The sequence below is a fragment of the Lycium barbarum genome, chromosome 7 (assembly GCF_019175385.1).
Source record: "Lycium barbarum isolate Lr01 chromosome 7, ASM1917538v2, whole genome shotgun sequence".
In the NCBI taxonomy this organism is placed as follows: Eukaryota; Viridiplantae; Streptophyta; class Magnoliopsida; order Solanales; family Solanaceae; genus Lycium; species Lycium barbarum.
In genome coordinates, this window is record NC_083343.1 from 72,417,691 (window position 1) to 72,437,291 (window position 19,601).

Sequence of the window (19,601 nt, forward strand, 5' to 3'; positions counted from 1 at the left end):
ATTTAACTCGGCCAAATTATCAACAACAATACCCACGATTATTCTAGCAATATCCACAATCGATTCAAAACGCATACTAACATTAGCAACTTCTTTCTACAAACTTTGACGACTTTCCATTTACGTTCAATTCATAATTGCTTACATATTCAAGTATTAATCCGAAACCATTCAAACAATATTCAAGGATACTTCGAACAATCCGTACTATATTCAAAATAATCCAACCAATATTCCATTCCACCTGAAACTTCCCAAATGCAATAACAACAACAACAACACACATTCTCCTTTCAAATTCATGAATTATACTAACAATTCACACATTAACAACATTACCTTCCACAAATACAAAAAGTGACATTAAAATCACATTAGCTTCTAAAACAACTCTCCAACACTTACAACTTCAACTAGAATCATTAAACTTTCATTTCCATCCACTACTACAAAAAGGGCCTTTAGCGGCAATTATTTAGCGGCAATAATACAATAGCCGCTAATTGATTCTTTAACTTAAAAAATTAGCGACAAAAACATATTAGCCGGTCACAAGTATCCTTTTACTGACAATTAAAATAATTTACCACTAAAAACGACTAATTGAAAGCAATTTTAATCATTTTATCTTCCCTCCAATTATTTTCCCAAATAATTAACTATTCCCTCCAAATTATCAAAAAGTATAAAATAAAAAAACTGTTGCTCGTTCTTTTTCAGAACAAAACCCTTACGCCTTGAAGGAACAGAACCTGCTCTGCTGCTATCTCAATCTCCAGCCGCTGGTAAGCTCTGCTGCTATCTCAATCTCCTCCCTCGCATCAGTTTATGTGGGTATGTCTATTTTGGTTTATTTTTCCTATTCATAATCTACTTTTTCATCAGATCTAATGTCACACCTTTGTTCTGTTTGATTTCTGAATTTAATTTCCTCTTCAACAATCGAAGAAGCAATATTTTTACAGATATTAGCTGTAAAGTGTGTCTTTTGTGGTTAGTTTTCCGATTTTTTAAGTTCTGGATTTTGGGGGGTGTAAACTTTGGCTATTTTGCTAAGTTTTGGTTATACCTTTTTATTTTTTTCTTAATTTTGGCAATTGAAGGGTCATTATATATCCATTTTTAGGGAATTGTTGTCATTGTATATCCATTTTTAGGGAATTGTTTTTTTATCTTTCATGAATCCTAGGATTTCATTATATATCAATTTTTAGGGATTTGTTTTTTTATCTTTCATGAATCCTAGGATTTCAGATAGATTGTGTTTATAATGAAATTTCAACTATGTGTACAACTATTCTCTAATGTCATAAAACATATATTTTTAAGGAGGTAGGCGTTTCAATGAATTGCGAGGTGGCGTTGTTTTATCAAGACTTTGAAAAGCCGAGTTCCAAAATTTCAAATACAAGAAAAAAGAAAAAAGAGAAGCTACTTGTTGCTAAACTAAAATAAAAGGAATGTTTTGCTAGAACTGTTTTCAGAACAGAATCCTTGACGCCTTTAGGAGCTTCATTCATCTCGTTCACTTTCTTGTCTTTCCCGTCGAAGTAATCTACTTTCCAATCATCCAAAACTTGAGTTTATGTCGACTTGTGATGTTCAACTATGTCAATTTGTAAAAATAAAGTTTTTATGTTTTTGCCAACGCGGTTTTGTGATATCTGACTGCTGATAATTGACTGAATTAGTTCACCTATTTCTCCACTGTTTCTACTGTTTTATCTTTTGTTTCACTGCTGTGTATGTTTAATGTGAAGTAAAATCTGTCCAGCCACTAAACATTTAAGAATCTAAAGTAAAATCTGTCCAGCAACTTCATTAACAACTTATCAACAAAAAATGAACTCTTTGTTGCTGATCACGTATTGCATTTTTGGCAAAAAAATTAGTTTTCTGATGGTTATCTGTAAAGACAGCTCTATTCTTTAAAAAATAAAATTTAGAGCATTGTGAAGTAGACGTTGAGATAAATAGATATTAAATTTATATAGCAGTCATGGAAGAAACTTACTCTTTAGTTTCTTTTTGTGTTTTTGAAAATTCGTAAGCAGCTACTATCTTTCAATTTTACTAGCTCACTAAACAAACTTTTAGTTCTTTTGCTACGAGTAAAAGTTCGTATAGTTATTCATCTCATTTTGTTTCCTATAGGAATAATAATCCCTTTCTCCATATTTCTATGACATCGTTACTATATGATAGCTGTTATTTTTTTAACTATAATGAATATGACAACCTGTAGTACCTCTATTGCAGCATTTCAATGTGTAACATTGTATGCTAAAAATGTAATTTATGACATAGCTTTTGTACTTTTATTATCCATTATATCATAGCTTGCAAGTATCCTATAAAGTACCTAAATGTAGATGTTACATATAGTATCTTTTCTAACTTCTTTCTTTTTCATCACAACATTTTTCTTTGTCTTCTTGAAAATGCAGAATAGTAACAAAATTCTTGAATTTCCATGGAAAATACTAGGAGTAGAAGCTGGATCAATTGCGATAGACTTAGTAAAGAATATTTGGATGGAGTAGAAAATTTTTTAGATCATGCATTTTGTGAAAAACGTGATGGAGGAACAATTCCATGTCCTTGTACAGAATGTGTGCTACACTATGAAGTAAATCGGGCAACGACATATGATCATCTTGTGGTTAATGGCATTATACCTTCATATGATACTTGGTTTTGCCATGGGGAGTATCTCAATAAATCAAATAAGATTGCAGAAAATGATGGCAGACAAGAAGCTTTAAGGGGTGGTGATATGAGACGAATGATAAACGATGCTTTTAGAGGTAGTACCCCGTTCACAGACAATAGCATTGGCGATGGAGGAGATTTAGAGCCAAACTTAGAAGAAAATACTCATAATCCAGGAGGAAATCAACGTCATCCAGAGATGGATAAGTTTGAACGACTTATGAAAGATGCAAAGGAGGAATTATACCCTGGATGTAAGAAATTTAGTAAACTTTCATTTTTGCTACATCTTTACCACATAAAAGGGATGTTCAGATGGTCAAATGAATTTTTTAATGCCTTTCTTGGTCTATTGAACGATGCATTTCCTGAAGGAGCTAAGTTGCCTTCTTCCTTATATAAGACCAAAAAAATAATTGAAGTCTTAGGCTTGAAGTATAATAAGATTCATGCTTGTCCCAATGATTGCATGCTTTTTAGGAATCAATTTGCTGATAAAAAAGTAAATGAATGCTTAGTTTGTGGGGCTTCTAGATGGAAAAACAAAGATAAAAAAATTCCAGCCAAGGTCCTAAGGTACTTTCCTCTAAAACCAAGACTGCAAAGGTTATTCATGTCTTCAAAAACTTCTAAACTGATGCGATGGCATCATGAAGAACGAAACAAAGATGGAGTTTTACGACATCCAGCAGATTCTGAAGCTTGGAAAACTTTTGACAACAGATATTCAGAATTTGCTAGTGATCCCCGTAATGTTCGTCTAGGATTAGCTTCTGATGGATTTAATCCGTTTGGCACGATGCGATCTGTTTATAGTACATGGCCAGTGATTTTGATGCCCTATAATCTTCCGCCATGGTTGTGCATGAAACAAGAGTTCTTCATTCTGTCCATGCTCATTCCAGGACCGAAGGGGCCCGGAAATAACATTGATGTCTTTTTGGAACCTTTAATAGAAGAATTGAATGAATTATGGGATACAGGGGTAGCAACCTATGATGCATTTTCTAAGGAGACATTTCAAATGCGAGCAACTTTGATGTGGACTATAAATGATTTTCCAGCATATGGTAATCTATCTGGATGGTGTACTCATGGTCAATTTGCCTGCCCTTCTTGTAACATAGAGACTCAATCTAGAAGGCTCAAACATGGTAGAAAATTTTGCTTCATGGGCCATCGATGTTTCTTGAAGCTGAGTCACAAATATCGAAATGATGCAAAATCATTTGATGGGACTAAAGAATCAAGATCTGCACCTCGTCCATTATCTGGGTCACTAGTTCTAAATCAAGTTAGAGGCATAAAGTTTACTCTCGGGCAATCATCTGATGAGGTAAGCGGGGTTAGGAAAAACACATGAAAAAAGAGGAGCATTTTCTTCAATCTTCCTTATTGGGAGTATAACTTGATGCGTCATAATCTTGATGTGATGCACATAGAAAAATATGTGTGTGATAACTTGATTTATACATTGTTGGGTCATGGTAAAAAGTCAAAAGACAACTTAGAAGCTCGATTAGACTTGAAGGATATGAAAATAAGACCCAGCTTGTGGCCTCAGCGTCGGGCAAGTGGGAGGACATATCTTCCTCCTACTTATTTTACAATGTCTCCGGCAGAAAAGGAGTTGTTTTATGAAGTACTAAAAAATGCCAAGTTTCCCCATGGCTATGCTTCTAATATCGCTCATTGCATTCGCAAACGAAACATATCAGGGCTAAAAACTCACGATTTCCATGTTATAATGCAAGAACTTCTTCCTCTTGCATTGCGACGTTCAATAGATAAAAAGGTGAGTTCTGTTATAATTGAACTATGCACATTCTTTCGAGTTCTTTGTGGCAAAGCGCTTAAAACAGAAGAGTTAGAATTACTTGAAGAAAAAATTGCCTTAACACATTCTAATATGGAGAAAATCTTCCTCCCATCATTCTTTACTGTTATGGTACACTTGGTTATTCACTTGGCAACTGAGGCTAAAATTGCGGGGCCAGTACATCATCGCTGGATGTACCCAATTGAGAGGTATAAAAAACAACATTGAATTTATTGCATATATTGAGTTATTAATCATAAAAAAGTGATAGCATTACTATATTTGTTAGGTACTTGGGTATTTTGAAATCATATGTTTGTAATCGGGCATGCCAGAAGGTTCAATAGCAGAAGCATACATCGCAAATGAGTGTTTGACATTTTGCGCACGATATTTGGAAGGTGGTGATTCAAGGTCTTATTGGTCGAGAGAAAGTAATGATGAGATTGAGAATCTGACTGATAGAGAAGGATGTCTTTTTCCTTCTGTTGGGGAGCCTTCTGGCGTGATAGATGTATTTGACTTGGATGATAAAACATGGTTGCAAGCACATCGACATGTCCTTTTCAATTGCGAATCAGAGGTGGTTGAGAATTATAAAAAGTGAGTGGTATATCAATTTCTAAATCTGTGTATGTTACTTTATTTGATTACAGAACTGATATACTTCAGTTACATGATAGTGAACATATTGCTAAAATCAAGAGATTATATCGTAAGCGTCGTCTTAGACCTCATCAACTTGAGAGTTTGCATTTTGATACGTTTCATGAGTGGTTCAAGGAGCAGGTAAGTAGTAGGATTAAGTCAATTATATCTTTAAGTTATTGTCCCTGTACTTATATCGATATTTATAGTCGTATATTTCTATTTGGTTAGGTGAAGGAGTTGGAGGACACATCTAACATCCCAAAGGATGTTCTATTCCTTGCAAAAGGGTCAGCTTACGTTGCAAGAAGATTCAATGAGTTCAATATAAATAATGGCTACCGATTTCGAACAAAACAATGCGAGGAGTTCATGAAGACACAAAATAGTGGTGTTATGGTCGTTTCAAAGACTGAAAGTTATGCAAGTACAAGTGACAATGCTCCGAAGTCTGCCAATATCACCTATTATGGTCGATTAAACGATATTGTGGAGTTAAATTACTATGAAGAATTTAAAGTTGTCTTATTTAAGTGTGATTGGGTCGATGTAACCAAAGGTAGATGAGTTAAGGAAGATGAATTAGGTTTCACACTTGTGAACTTCTCACACCTTATAGACTCTGGCAATCGAGGAAGTGATGAGCCTTTTATTTTTGCAAACCAAGCTCAACAAGTAATATTTGTGCAAGATCCTAAAGATCGTGAATGGTTTGTACCTAGGCCAATTAAACCTCGAGACATTTTTGATATGGGAGAGGAAAATAGTATGCAGTTTGAGTCATCAATGCAAAGTGATGCCACTGACTTAATAATATTAGAAAATGTTTGTGATACAGAATATGAGTGTAACGATTGGCTAAGAAGTGATGTTGATGGGATAGAAATTGATGTGCCACATTCTCAAACTCCTCCAAATAAAGGTGAAGCAGATGTTGATGGAGGAAATGACATTGAAGATGAAAGTGATAATGAATAAAATGGGTGCTAGTTATAAAATATTTAATTCTTTTTAGTTTTATTGAATTACTTATAGGGATGTGGTATTTATTTGATTTTGAACAGTGAATAAGATATAATTTTTATTGTTAAATAAAGTCACATATTAGAGAACATGCATATTAGTCAACTACGAATTATCATATATGTATTAGTGGTTTATCCAATATTTGAGTGAATTCTCTATGCGTGCTTTTACTTATATTTTGTTGATGTTGCCTTTGGATTTTGAGATACTGATATGATCTTATCATTGGATAGTAATTTTGTTTTCTGGTGCGTAAATATCTCATAACTTGTGAAGTATCTTTGTAGCAAGGCTTTAAGTAATTAGTTCAATTTTGAGGTGGACCAATGCGAACTAGAGCTGGAAACAGATTTGAAACTGAACAACATGATGATGAAGTTGTACGACCTTATATGGAGCAATTGATGAATGGTCAAGACTACTCTCAAGCTGAAACACATGATGGTCAATCTAATGAATTGAGAATAACTGACACTGAGGAGCAACAAAATGATGAATCAGGTAACACTTTTATATCTAGTATTAAGTCCGATAGATATCCTATTGGAGATGGTATGTACAGGTTGTTACTGTTATTTTCTTCGGTCTTTGATGTTTTCTAGTCTGTTCATCTAGATCATTTAACTCATCTTTCGTTGTAATGAGAGTAGTGGAAATTATTCTTCTCTGCTTTACAGTTGGGAAAATTGGTGAGTATGCTTTTTTTTAAGCAAATTCCACTAGGCATTTTGGTACCTAGGGCTATTTTATAAAATTTTCAAAACAAATCAAAGGTCCTTACAAATGTAGCCATGTGTAAGCATAGGCCAATAAAAAATGCAAAATTAAAGTAATGGCCAACTTAAGACTTATAAGATGTCTTAAGTTGATATTACCAAATGCTAATGTAACTAGTGCAAAAAAACTGAACAATGTGTCTAAAATTAGATGAAACAGTTTTTGCCCAGATTTTGGGCACAAAACTGTTGTAGTGATCTTGTAGCTTTTCCTTGATGATCTGTGTCTAACATTGTGCATGGATGGCCTCCTTTCCTGTTGCATGATTGCATGGCCACCTGCTGCCTTTTTGTGGTGCTCATTGTTCATGTATGGTGTTGCAATACATTTCCACACAGCACTGTCCCCAGAACTGTAGATAACTACATTTCTAACTGCCTGCTTATCTCTTTTCCAAGTAAAAATGATAGCTTGTACTGTTGACCATCTGATGTCCCAAGTTTGGTCCCTTGGTGCATCATCTATGCCAAAATAGCAGTAGTAGAGTGCCTGATGGACAAACCATCTGCACTGCTTGCTGGTGCTGTGTAGAACCCTTAGTTCTTGTCCTTGAGCAACTTGTTGTATCATGTGTATCTTGTATTCTGTGTCCCAAGTTTGGTCCCTTAGTGTACCTCTCAGCTTCTGCATGACAGACCCAAACACCTCCTCTTTGCTACACCAGCTGAGCTTAATCAGAAGACATCTAGTGTCATTATTTGACCTCACCACCCTTGTGTCTCCTTGTTAAATCACACCAGCAGCCTGTTGTTCTCATACCTCCAGTCTGAGTTAGCATTATCCACTAAAGAAACACCAGCTCTTTTGTTCTCATACCAGGTTCCCTCCTCCCCCCTTTTTTTTCTCTCTATGTTCCGTCCTGATGCACAGCAGCAGCAAATTGCTGCATTCATGCACACTTTGTGCCTTAAATAACCTTGTGCCAACAGCAACAACACTACAAAGTGACAGGACCAGGCAGTATGCCCAGTATTAGGCACCAGCAACTGTGTACCCAGCATTACTACACTGGTCTGCAGTTGTACATCCTGTAGCAATGTCCACCTTTGTTTTCCATGCCATGGAAACAACAGGTCTGAGCAACCAAGTTTGCCGCTGAACTCCTTCCACACTACCAGGTCTGAGCCACTAAGTTTGTTGTCCATGCCATGCTGCTGCACCTCTGATTCTTGTCTGCTAGACATGCTTGTCTGATAGACTTCAACTTGGTCCTACTGCAGCAGTAAACCTCCAGCCTTCTCTGCATCTTCACCCCCCTCCCTTTTTTTTTTTTTTTAAAAAAATTCCCTCCTGATTACCACCAGCAAACCAGATGCTATCAGGTCTGAGTTGCTGATGTATATTTTTTTTCTCTTAGTGCACAGCAGTAGGACCTTGTGCACCAACAGCAACCAAACCAAGGTTGCAAGAGCACCTTGTGTTATACCCCGTGTTTCCGCATATTCGGAAAAGTTGGAAATAATTATGATTTGCAAGGAATAAGGTCACATGTTTATTTGATCTTATATATGTATGTTATTTATGAAAAATAGTGGTGTGGAAATACAGAGGAAAGCCAAGGGCAAAATTGAAATTTTGGAAATCCGTTTCGGGGATTACAAAACGAGAGTTTTAATGATTTGGGCTCAACAAAAATTTAAGAAAATTGAGGCCCAAGCTTGAGGGGGGTGGCCGGCCAAGAGGCTTGGCCCAAGCCCCATTTAAATGGTCATGTGATTTTCATGTGACCATTTAATCAAGCAATATATGTTCATGTATATCCATAGAAGTTTCAAGAAATTAAAAGAAAAGAAGAGAAAAAAAAAAAAAAAGGAGTATTCGGCTCCAAGGAGAAAGAAGAGAGAAAAAAGAAAAGAAAAATTTTCTAGCCCTTCAATTCTAGTCCAAAAATTGTAATTTTCATATATTCTTAGTGAGCTCAAGGTGCTCTTCAAGGTGATATAAATATCTTGGCAAGAAAGTGGTTGTGGTGGCAAGAAGAAATCATTGGAGGAAGGTAAGAATTTCATGCTTTTGTCATGTTATGGAAGGTTACATATATGTTATGGTATGTAGAATTGCATGAATATCATGAAATTGTGGTGTGTGTGTGCATGGCCGTGTGGTTGTGCAAGTGTGTGTATGGCCGTGTATGTGTGTGTTGTGGTGTAGGCAAGGTTGAGCTAATTTTATGTTGTATTCTAGTTATGGTTGTTGTGAAATCTATATTGGAAATGAAAGTTGAATGAATTGGGTTGAATTGGAAAGTGTGGATGTTGGCCGTGGCTATGGAAGAATTTGAGATGGTGATGAATTGTTTTGTTTGATATGTTAGTTGTGTTGTTATGATTCTTATAATGTAAATAGAGGAAAAATGATGTAAGTTTGCATTGATTTGGAAGTGTTGGAGGAATTATGGCATTATATTGGAAAGTAGACTAATAGTGTTATATTATGTTTTATTGTGATTGTTGATGTTGTTGGTGTTGTTGGTGGGTTGTTGTTGAATATTCCGAACCGAGTTAAATTCTCGGGGTGTCAAATTTATAGGGGAAGTGCTGCCGAAATTTCGGTAGCCAAGTATAACCCAAAGATTAAAATGTTAACTTTCATGAATAGTAACTGGTAAAAGTGACCATTTGCAGTTTTTGGACGAAACGGGAATTGAGATTTGACGAGCGTAAGGCGCAATCCAGGTATGTAAAGTCTTGCCCTTCTTTCTTTGGCATGTTCTGAGTGTAACAGGCTTGAAAGCGAGCCTCGATAGCGTTTCTGCTTCTCACACTCCGAAATTGAAAATAGCTCAAAATCATTCAGTAAGATTGAATTGTTCTTTTCTCTTTTGTCGGCAAAATTGCCTATATGTGCGTAACTTCCATAAACGGAGTCGGAATGACTTAAAATGACTATGGATGACCTCATAAGGTCTATTAGTCACCATTTACGTATACCACCTAAGTTCGGCCCAAGGTGGGCCCACAAAGCTCTGATATTTTCTGTATGGCTCTGATTAACCTATTTCTGTCCGAACCTTGTATGTCTGCTATATGTCAAGTGTTATGACTATTCTTGAGAATCTTGTAATATATCTAGACGCCTGGTACGGTTCTGGACATGTTGTTCTGATGAAATCTGTCGTGCCATCCCACATGACATATATGCGTATATACTATGAATCTTGTCTGATTACTTCGATCTGACCTACCATCTGGACTACTTCGGTTTCATTGAGTCTGTATAATGGTCTGTATGCATATGGTTTCTCATTAATCTGTTCGTGGATGCCTCAATGCTTCCTTCACTGCGCTCGGGCCAGGTTCTGTGATTCGTGCACTTCCACTGCATTGTTCACCGCGTCCCTCGAATGTACGGGCCGGGATCTGTTTATATCTGATTATGAATTGATTATGTGATTTGTCGGGGATGGCGGCCAGGATGGCATTTGATCTGATCTGTCTGTCCACCGGGTCCCGTAGTAAGAGGGTCGAGTTCTATTACTGCGTCCCTTATAAAAGGGCCAGGATCTGATTTATGATATGTATGTTTGTATATGATTATGACTCTGCATGCATGATTCTGTCTACTACAGTTCTGTATGTCTGATCTGGAGTATGATTCTGTCTGTCACACTTCTGGAAAATATGATCTGGATTATGACTCTGTCTGTTCCACTTCTGTACGTCTGACATCTGATTCGGCTTATGACTCAGTCTGTCATATTTCTGCACTTCTGACTCAGTTTGCGATTTTGTCAGTCACACTCTGCACTTCTGATCTGTGTTATGATTCTGTCAGCTATACTCTGTCCTTCTGATTCATATCACGACTCCGTCGGCTATGCCCCGTGCTTAAGATATATATTGTGGATCTGTCCGTATACTCTGTGTTTCTTCTTCGGTTTTGGGTTCGAGTTTGTCCGTTATATTTCTGTATTTCTGATTCAGATTATGATTATACTTGTTACATTCCGCTTTACATACTCGGTACATTTCCGTACTGACCCCCTGTTCTTCGGGGGGCTGCACTACATACCCGCAGGTACAGACGCACCTCGAGATACGCCACCAGCTTAGGGTACCTGTTCTGCTGTTGGAGTGCTCCCTTTTGATCCGGAGCATATACGTTTGGTATATATTTTGTTCTGATGTGTATTCTGTACATTTGTCTATTTGGGGTACGACGGGGCCCTGTCCCGTCATCTGTTTCTGTTCTGTTTGTAGAGGCCTGTAGACATGGTTGTGGGTTATGGGTTATCACTGTTCCGGTAGGTATGTGTGATATTGCGATTTAAGTTACTTCGCTTGCTATGCTGGCCTTAACGGCTTATGTATAAGTCTACGTCTGTATATATATTTTCGCGCGATGTATTCTGTAATCGTATGAATCTGTGTATGTCTAATCCGATTAATTGGCTAGTACGCTAATTCTGTCAGGTAGGTACGTATGGGTGCCCAGTTAGGACACCGGTCGCGGCCCACGGGGTTGGGTCGTGACACCTTGTGCCTTTCCATGCTGCAAACAGGCCTCATTCTTGTCACCAGAAGCCTTTCCATGTTGTTCCTCTGATGCAAAAAGGCCAGCAGTAGTAGAATTTTTCTCCTGGTTAGCACCAGCAAAAATGAGTTGCTGCTGTTTTACAACTTGCCAAGTTTTCCTCTAAGGCAAATTCATGTTTCTCCAGGACTTCTGATGCTTATTCCTTGCTGCAACCAGCAAATCACCTCTAACCATTGTCTGCACCTTCCCCCTTATTTTTTTTTCTGGTGCATTCCAGTAGCAGTAAATGCTAAAAAGAACACATTTAGCTGCTGCACATTTGCTACTATCCTTGTTAACAGCAGTGTTGTGCCTTAGTAATCAAGGCAAAATCCTTGTTCCTCCATGACTTCTGGTATTGATTTCTTGCTGCAAACCAGCAAACAAACCATCAACAGCTTCAACATACTAGATCATGTCCAAAGTGTGAACATCATCATGAATTGGCATAATCCAAAGCCAACTCAGTTCTAAATGACTGGAATTCCACTTTTTTTGAACCCATGCCATATCTTCTATAAACCAGCATTGCACCTAGAGAAAACAAACCAGAATTCCCCCTGGTTATAACTTCAATGCATCAGCCTGCATCTGTGCTAGTTTTTTCATTTGACCAACTGCCCTCATCCACCAAAATTATGCTAGAGTAAACACAATATTCAGCAAAATACTATTTATTTTTTAAAAAATAAAGTCCACTAGGCTTTTGGCCTAGGGCTGATTTTATATTTTTTTTTCTCAAAGCAAAACAAGCAAAGTGTCTTTACAAATGTAGCCAAAATGGCTAATAAAATGCAGAAATTAAACTAATGACCAACTTAAGCAAATTGAACTGTAGTTCTAAAACAGTCCATATAATTGCCAATATCCATTTTAGCATGTTTAAGAAACCTGCAACTTAAAAAACCAGTAGAACCAAGAAATCCCATATCATTTCCTAAATTTGGATCAATGAGATAGTAGTAGTATCCAATCTTGTATAACATTTGTATCACATCATATCCTACATACTTAGGATCAGTGACACAAACAACCTGTGCATATCCAATAATCCTATTGCCAATATGTAGAAGAACCAGCAGCAGTTGCAGTTTTGAATTAGTAGCACCTATATTGACAGCTCCCAGATCAGTATCAATATTGAGCCATGTTAGTACCACGTCATGTCCAAAATTTGGATCATTTTTACCAATAGTTGCAAGCTTGCAACAGATGTTTCCTTCATCTCATAGCATGAAGTTACCATATCATTTCCTAAAGAAATAGGATCAATGGGATAATAAACTTCAGCTATGAAACTAAAATGTACCAAGTCTTGTGCTAACCATCTGTAAGCAATCCCTCAGCAGTAGTAATATTTGCATTCCTGATGGCCTTATTTCCCATTTTGTCACAGATTTCTTTCCACTCGAAACCTGCAAAAAAGAAAACTGGATTAGTGAAGAAATATATCACCATTCTCTCCTCCGATTGGATTTGAGTATGATGATAAGACTTCCTCCACTTCCAACCATCAGTCCTCCTCTTTATCACACCAGCAGCAAAAAAATGACCAGCTCTATCCATTATTTCCAAATTTACACTCTGTCCTTTCCTATCACCAAGCCCCATCCCATATCATTTCCTCCATATATGCGAACCTCGTTCTTTTACTATGATTTTTTAGTTGTTGATAAAGAAATGATAGTTGCTGGTGTTAAGCGTCAGTTTTTGAAAGTTAAATGTTCAAAATTTATCTATTCAATTGAAAAATACAAAATATTAGTAGCTGCTACTACATAAAATGAACACCATCATATGCATCAAGGCTGTCCATTCTTGGTCAGTAAGTACTGGGGACAAAAAAGAATCAGCACAAACTTCTACTGTTCCAATAATTAATGTGTAGTTTATGACTTCAACTAACTCATGACCTTTGAATCTTTTCCATGTTAGATACTTCGGGAAAAAAGAAGGTTCGTGGGCCCACATTACTAAAAGAAATTTGGAAGTTGCCTCCAGGGAAGACAATCGCTGTGCAGTTCAATAGTCGTAACCAAGCCATTAAGAAAGATGGTCGCAAGCTTGCAAGCTTTCTAGGATTTGTTGCTAGAACTCCAGAACTAACGTCGTTACATATACATGATTGGAGAAGCTTTGACAAAGACGAAAAGAAGAAATTGGTAGAGTTTGTGAGAGTAAGGAGTTATTATTATCTTATAATTCATGACTCTTATAAGACATTATTTCCATTTTACATGATATTATCTTACAGTCATTTTCTTTTATTTTTCAGAAGAAGTTTTCTGTACCAACGTGTGGAGAAGAGTTTGTCATAAAGTCAATCCGAAAGAAATGGAAAGATTACAAATGTGATTTAAAAAGTGTTTATCTGACAAAATTTAAGACCAATGATGTGTTGTTGAAGAATAAACCGAATCGTATACCAAGGGATCAGTGGACTGGTCTAGTTTCCTATTGGGTTTCAGAAAAAGCTAAGGTATCATCAATTTTAGAAGTCTTGAAAACATATAAACCAAGAAAAAGATATTTCTACGTATAAACTATAAGATTTTTTCTATGTTTCAATGGTAGAGGCGCAACCAAACAAACAGAAACAATAGGGCGAAGCAAAAGATGCCACATACAGGAGGATCAAAAAGTATTGCCACCTTGATGGATGAGAAGGTATTCTTTTATAGATTAAAGCATATAATATTTTATGACTCTCTTTGTCGTGCTTATTTGACATCATTCAATGTACCAGGCTGAAAATGGGGTTGAGCCTACACGAGCACAGGTTTTTATATTAACTCATAGACCACGTAAGGATGGTAGACCACTGGATGAGGAGTCTTCAAAGACAATTGTAAGATTTTTCTTCTCTCTTTTATGAAGTAGGGTAAAATTTATTAATAAAGTACCAATAAGGATTCACGTGTATTAAGTTGTAGTGTCAACACATCCCAGCTTTTTTAACTTTATTTAATCGTAAAAGTAGTGTCATTGCAACCTATCCAGATAAGAAAAAATAATCTACTTTATCTTCCACAAAAATAATAGTATTTACTGCTCAATTGAAAAAAAAGGAAAATGTGTTCTTGTTTGTGTTTTTTTTCATTATTATTTACTTATGTTTGGTTACTTAATTGAGCAGGACATGATCAATGAAAAGTTGAGTAATAGTGAGGGATCGAATGAGCAACCTCCTCGCTCTGTTGCTTGGGAAGGGGATGTGTATTCCCAAGTGTTGGGAAATGAAAAAACTGGTTATGTTCGTGGTTTAGGACTAGGTCCAACTCCTTCTGTACTATGGGGTAGTAGATCTTTTGGAAATAATGTTGAAGAGGACTCATCCAATGAGATTGTAAAAAGGTTAGAACAAGAGGTAACAAAGCTAAAGGACATAAACGGAAAACAAAATGAAGAACTGAGTTTGGTGAAACAAAATCAAGAGAAGTTGCTATCTGAATTAGCATGGGTGAGAAAAGCCATGAGTAGAAATGCTCCTAATGAGTTATCTATACATCATAATATCAATGAAATTTCTGATGACCAGGTAACGATTTTATACGTTGGAGACATTTATTGAATTTTAATATTACAGAAATAATGTTATCTAATATGTTAATATTTTTTAGGTTCCCGATGCCAACAGTGGCCATGAACGGGGACAACTATCACCACATATGTTGTTTAAAGGACAGAGTGTTGCTGAAAATGTTCCATCTTCTCACGGTATTGTTCTTGTATTTAAATATGTGTACATAGTACTCCTTTTCTGAATTGTGCACAATGTATTGGTTTTATTGCTATTGTGTTTGATTCGAACAGCTATTTAGTCATCAGTATTTCCATCCTTTATTTCTCTTTCGACGTTTTCCAACTCTTCTTCCGCAATATCCTTGTTGTGCTGCTTCCTATACATAGTTATCCATGTAAGCTTGGAAGGCTTCAGGCGGTTGTGGAAGTAGTGTTTGCATTTGGAGTTGACAAATAGGAACACCTAGGATCTGAATGAATAAATCTGATGCTCCTTCCTGGGTATTGTTGTTTGTTGTTGTTTTTGTGGCGAGCTGTCTCAATTTGTAGTCTTATTGACAAGTGAGACTATGGCAAAATTTTTAAGAATTTCAAGACTTAGTATAATTTTGAGTCTGACAAATTTCACAGTATATTAGATCTATATGTACTAGTTTTACATCAGATTTCATTTTTTGATATTCACTCATTTTATTATTTCAGGTCATACAGTATGATGTTCGAATACCATGTGGAAAATTTCAATATTATGAAGAGTTGCTGGAATTGTTGGAGGGCTATGCATTTAGAAACTTCTTGTTGCTAGTATTTGACAGGAATTGTTATAATGACCTTAGTTATTTAGTTTAAACACATTATATTATCTTTTAGTTCGCTAGTTACATTAGTGTTATGAGTTAGTACTTGCTTTTGTTTATCTTGAGTTAATGATGTGTATTGCACTTTAATGAATTATAATAGTGTGTTTTATGAGAATTTACCATTATAATTGTCGATAAAGCCATTTTACAAATGGGTTTAGTAGCCATTATAATTGTCGCTACACAATAATTGTTAAACCATGTAACTTTTAGCTGCAATTTATTTGGATTTAGTGGCAATATAAATAGACGCCAAAAGTGTTGACAAAGCCATTTTGGAATGAATTTAGTGGCCATTATATTTGTCGTTAATAATAGCCATTAAAGTAGGTGAGTTTTAGCGGCAATTTAATTGTAAAAAGCAACAATAATAATAGACGGTAAAAGTATTGATTTAACCATTTTTGGAATAGATGTAGCAGCCATTATGATTGCCACTAAACAATAGCCATTAAAATAAGTCCTTTTAGAGGCAATTTATTGGATTTAGCGGCAATTATATTGGATGCTAAATGGTGGATTAGGACATTTTGGAAATGGATTTGGCAGCAATTATAACTGTCGCTAAACAATTGCCGCCAAAGGATATGATATTTAGCGGCAATTAAATCAACATTTACCGGCACTTTTCTGTATTGCCGCTAAAACCTTTAGCGACCCCAGATACGGCAGCAAAAGTTTAATTGCCGGTAAATGTAATAGCGGCAATTATGATTGCCGCCAAATGCTTTTTTAATTGTCGCTAAAGGCCCTTTTTGTTGTAGTGATCATAGATTTCATTACAACAACAACCAAAATACTTAAGAAAAATTGATTCATTCTCTTCCATACTATACCACAACCACACGGCCACAACACATAGTCCATATTTTCATGAATTTCACTCATTTCTACACACTACAACATACACAACCATTCATAACATATAAAAGAAGATTGAATCTTACCTTTTTCCACTTATCTTCTTTCTTGGCTAAAGTTGCTGCTTGCAAGAATAGATGTTTTTCTTGCTCCAATAATTATACTACGTTAAAGAGGGCCCTTGAATTAGTAGGAATACTAGAAGAAATAATTTTTTTGATCAAGATTTTTGATCTTCAATTTTGGTCTCCTTGGCCGAAAATGGGAGGGTCTTTTTTTCTCTCCAAGTTTCTTGATGTTTCTAATTGTGGAAGATGAAAAACATGATCATCTTTTAATTATTTATTTTGGATCCATATGGGCCTTGGCCCGTATACCTTTGGACGGCCACTTTGGCCCATTTACTTAAACCCATTTTTTTTTGTTTTTGTTTTGTGATTCATGATAATTTATTTTTCAAATTTGCCCTTAGGCTTCCGCAATATTTCTATGAGTCATCTTGTAAATTTCCTTTTTTACCCATAGCCACTCTTTATATTTCCATATCAAAATTTTTTATAACCAACTTATATACCAAACAAGATCAAAATATGGCCTTGTCTTTAACTTGTCACAATTGTCTCAAAATATCCGAATGCGCAAAATACGGGATATAACAGTAACTTTCTCATTTCCAAAATTCATAAATAGTTATTCCCTACTTAGTAAAACATCACACACTCATACACTTCGTTGGTCTACTCGTTGTACGTTCACGGAGAAATTTTCGAGGTGTAACAGACATGACTGCATGAGTGTCATAGGCAAATACATTCCTTACATATATCATATTTTACATATTCATGATACATATGTCATCACATCACACATGTCATCACATATATCATCACATCGTAATCCGCATCGTTAACCCGCGTCCGGGTAACCATCATATGCCGCCCACTAGTGGTGATTATGCCTGGCCCTCTAGGCTCGGTGTAAACATAGCAGCCCGCCTTAGCGGTGACATGCCCGGCCATTTAGGCACGGTGGAATCATATGCAGCCCGCCTTACGGTGACATGCCCGGCCATATTGGCACGGTGGAATCACATCGTCATATAGTCAATCATAACCCATCATTATTACACATCTCATGAACATATTATAGTCTTATCATAGCTTGACATTTTCATACATAACATAGGCATATTATAAGCTAGCATTATTGATCATCTTGTAGACATACCATGACTATGTCGGGGTGACGTAAGGTCGTAAACCCCCGATTATATTATGAACATTTATGAGTACTTTGCCTCACCTTGAAGGAAATAGTGCATAAGGTGAGTGTTAACAATAATGACATCATCAGCGTTATGGGATCATCATATCGTGAACTACCGAACCTCTATACTTTAATTCATCATCACCATTAGCATGCTCGTATGTAGTTTAGTATATTTAAGGACTCATAAACTTCATCATATAGGAGGATCATGGAAAGCTTGAAAGATTCATGCCTTTGAAAGAAGGGATAAGCCTTACATACCTTTTTCGTTTACTAATCTATCGCTTGCTTGTTCTCGTTTAGTGCATACGTTCTACCTTCAAGAGAATTCATATCAACAATAGCTAACAATTATAAGAACGGCTTACTAACGCTAGAGAAAATTGGACAGCATTTCCTTCGTTTATACAACTCTTCCTATATTCTATATCAACTCTCAAACGTTCATAACAACATTCTCAATATGATAGACAACACTCATCATTCGTTTACAATTTGCGTATTTCACAATTTGTCTTCAATTTCTCCATAATCATGGCCATGGTTCATTGTTGCACTTTTCTCACATGGGATACTTATTCCATGTTCTAAATGTCATTCATAACATTTTTAAAATCACAAATTATCAATGATCATGGCTCAATTCAAACCTTTACTCAACAATGCTACTATTCACACTTTCATGACCCATTTTTTACATCCTTCTATAATCCAAGTGTTTCAACTCTTCCATACCCTAAATAACATGTAAATGCCATAAAACTTACCTTAGATGTTGTAGGAACCAGCCTTGAGTGGTATTACTCTTCTTGCACCAAAACCCTAGTTTACTTCTCTTGAAATTTCTTAACTTGGATGAACTTTGATGAGTTTCCCACACTTGGTTTTGTTGATTTGATGAAGTTGATCATCAATTTCTCATGAGTTCTTGTATATGAAACGTGTGGAAGTTTCTAGAGAAGTCTTGAGGTGTGGAGAATGAAAAATGAAAATGAAATAAATGAACTTGGGTCTCTTATTTAAAACTTGAAATCTGATTCGAAATGAACAGTAGTTGAAAGTGCACAGTGGTCGTAAACTCGGTTTACGGTCCGTATTCTAGAATACGGGCCGTATGGGCGTATTTAAGCATAACAGAACCAGAAAGGTAGGCTGAGGACATGGTGATTTATGAACTCAGTTTACGGGTCGTATTTCAGTTTACGGTCCGTATTTGAAGTCGTATTTAACCATTCAAGTCTTTGGCAAAAAGTTGAAGTTTTGGAATGTTGAAAGATGACAAGGCAGTTTACGGGCCGTATACCACTTTACGGTCCGTATTTCATCGACGAGACCAAAGTGCAAATCTGCAACTTTTCACATTTTCAGAACCTATAAATAGTCGTTGGGCTCATAACCTACCTCTTATTCCCATTGCCTTTGAAATCTTACTTAGTGTCGTCAAACGTCATTCCCTTTTGATTAAAACATCGTATACTCGTATTCTTCGTTAGTCTATTCACTGTACGAGATTGGAAATTCCGAGGTGTAACAAATAGGTTCTTGATACTCCAGGCGTTTAGGAAGGACTTGCTGTTGCAGCTAATTTGGTG

At 36.3% G+C, this 19,601-nt stretch overlaps 2 protein-coding genes across 5 annotated transcripts; both read left to right on the forward strand.

Annotated features, from left to right (window-relative positions):
- Window positions 1–2,462: 2,462 nt before the first annotated feature.
- Window positions 2,463–13,670, forward strand: LOC132603476 (uncharacterized). 4 transcript variants are annotated; one of them, XM_060316571.1, is made up of 5 exons: window positions 2,463–5,134; window positions 5,215–5,320; window positions 5,411–5,469; window positions 6,524–6,706; window positions 12,894–13,216. In XM_060316571.1, exon 1 carries the CDS (start codon window positions 2,474–2,476, stop codon window positions 4,073–4,075), a length of 1,602 nt encoding a protein of 533 aa, XP_060172554.1. In that variant the 5' UTR covers window positions 2,463–2,473; the 3' UTR covers window positions 4,076–5,134; window positions 5,215–5,320; window positions 5,411–5,469; window positions 6,524–6,706; window positions 12,894–13,216. The 4 variants fall into 4 exon arrangements, with proteins under 4 accessions (XP_060172554.1, XP_060172552.1, XP_060172553.1 ...); XM_060316569.1 differs by having other exon boundaries at window positions 2,463–4,740; window positions 4,821–5,134; window positions 5,411–6,706; window positions 12,894–13,215; XM_060316570.1 differs by lacking the exon at window positions 12,894–13,216 and adding an exon at window positions 13,433–13,670 and having other exon boundaries at window positions 5,411–6,706.
- Window positions 13,178–15,959, forward strand: LOC132601533 (uncharacterized). Its single transcript, XM_060314613.1, has 7 exons — window positions 13,178–13,199; window positions 13,433–13,674; window positions 13,773–13,976; window positions 14,072–14,164; window positions 14,244–14,345; window positions 15,118–15,214; window positions 15,722–15,959. The coding sequence occupies exons 1-7, from the start codon at window positions 13,178–13,180 to the stop codon at window positions 15,733–15,735; spliced, it is 774 nt and encodes a 257-aa protein (XP_060170596.1). The 3' UTR covers window positions 15,736–15,959.
- Window positions 15,960–19,601: the final 3,642 nt, after the last annotated feature.

Bases quoted from the DNA above. Each gene is read 5' to 3' on its own strand.
- LOC132603476 (XM_060316570.1), top strand. From the start codon at position 2,474: ATGGAAAATACTAGGAGTAGAAGCTGGATCAATTGCGATAGACTTAGT.
- LOC132601533 (XM_060314613.1), top strand. From the start codon at position 13,178: ATGATAGTTGCTGGTGTTAAGC. The intron at 13,977-14,071 runs GTATCATCAATT...TTTCAATGGTAG, and splicing joins GGGTTTCAGAAAAAGCTAAG to AGGCGCAACCAAACAAACAG. The intron at 14,346-15,117 runs GTAAGATTTTTC...AATATTTTTTAG, and splicing joins AGGAGTCTTCAAAGACAATT to GTTCCCGATGCCAACAGTGG.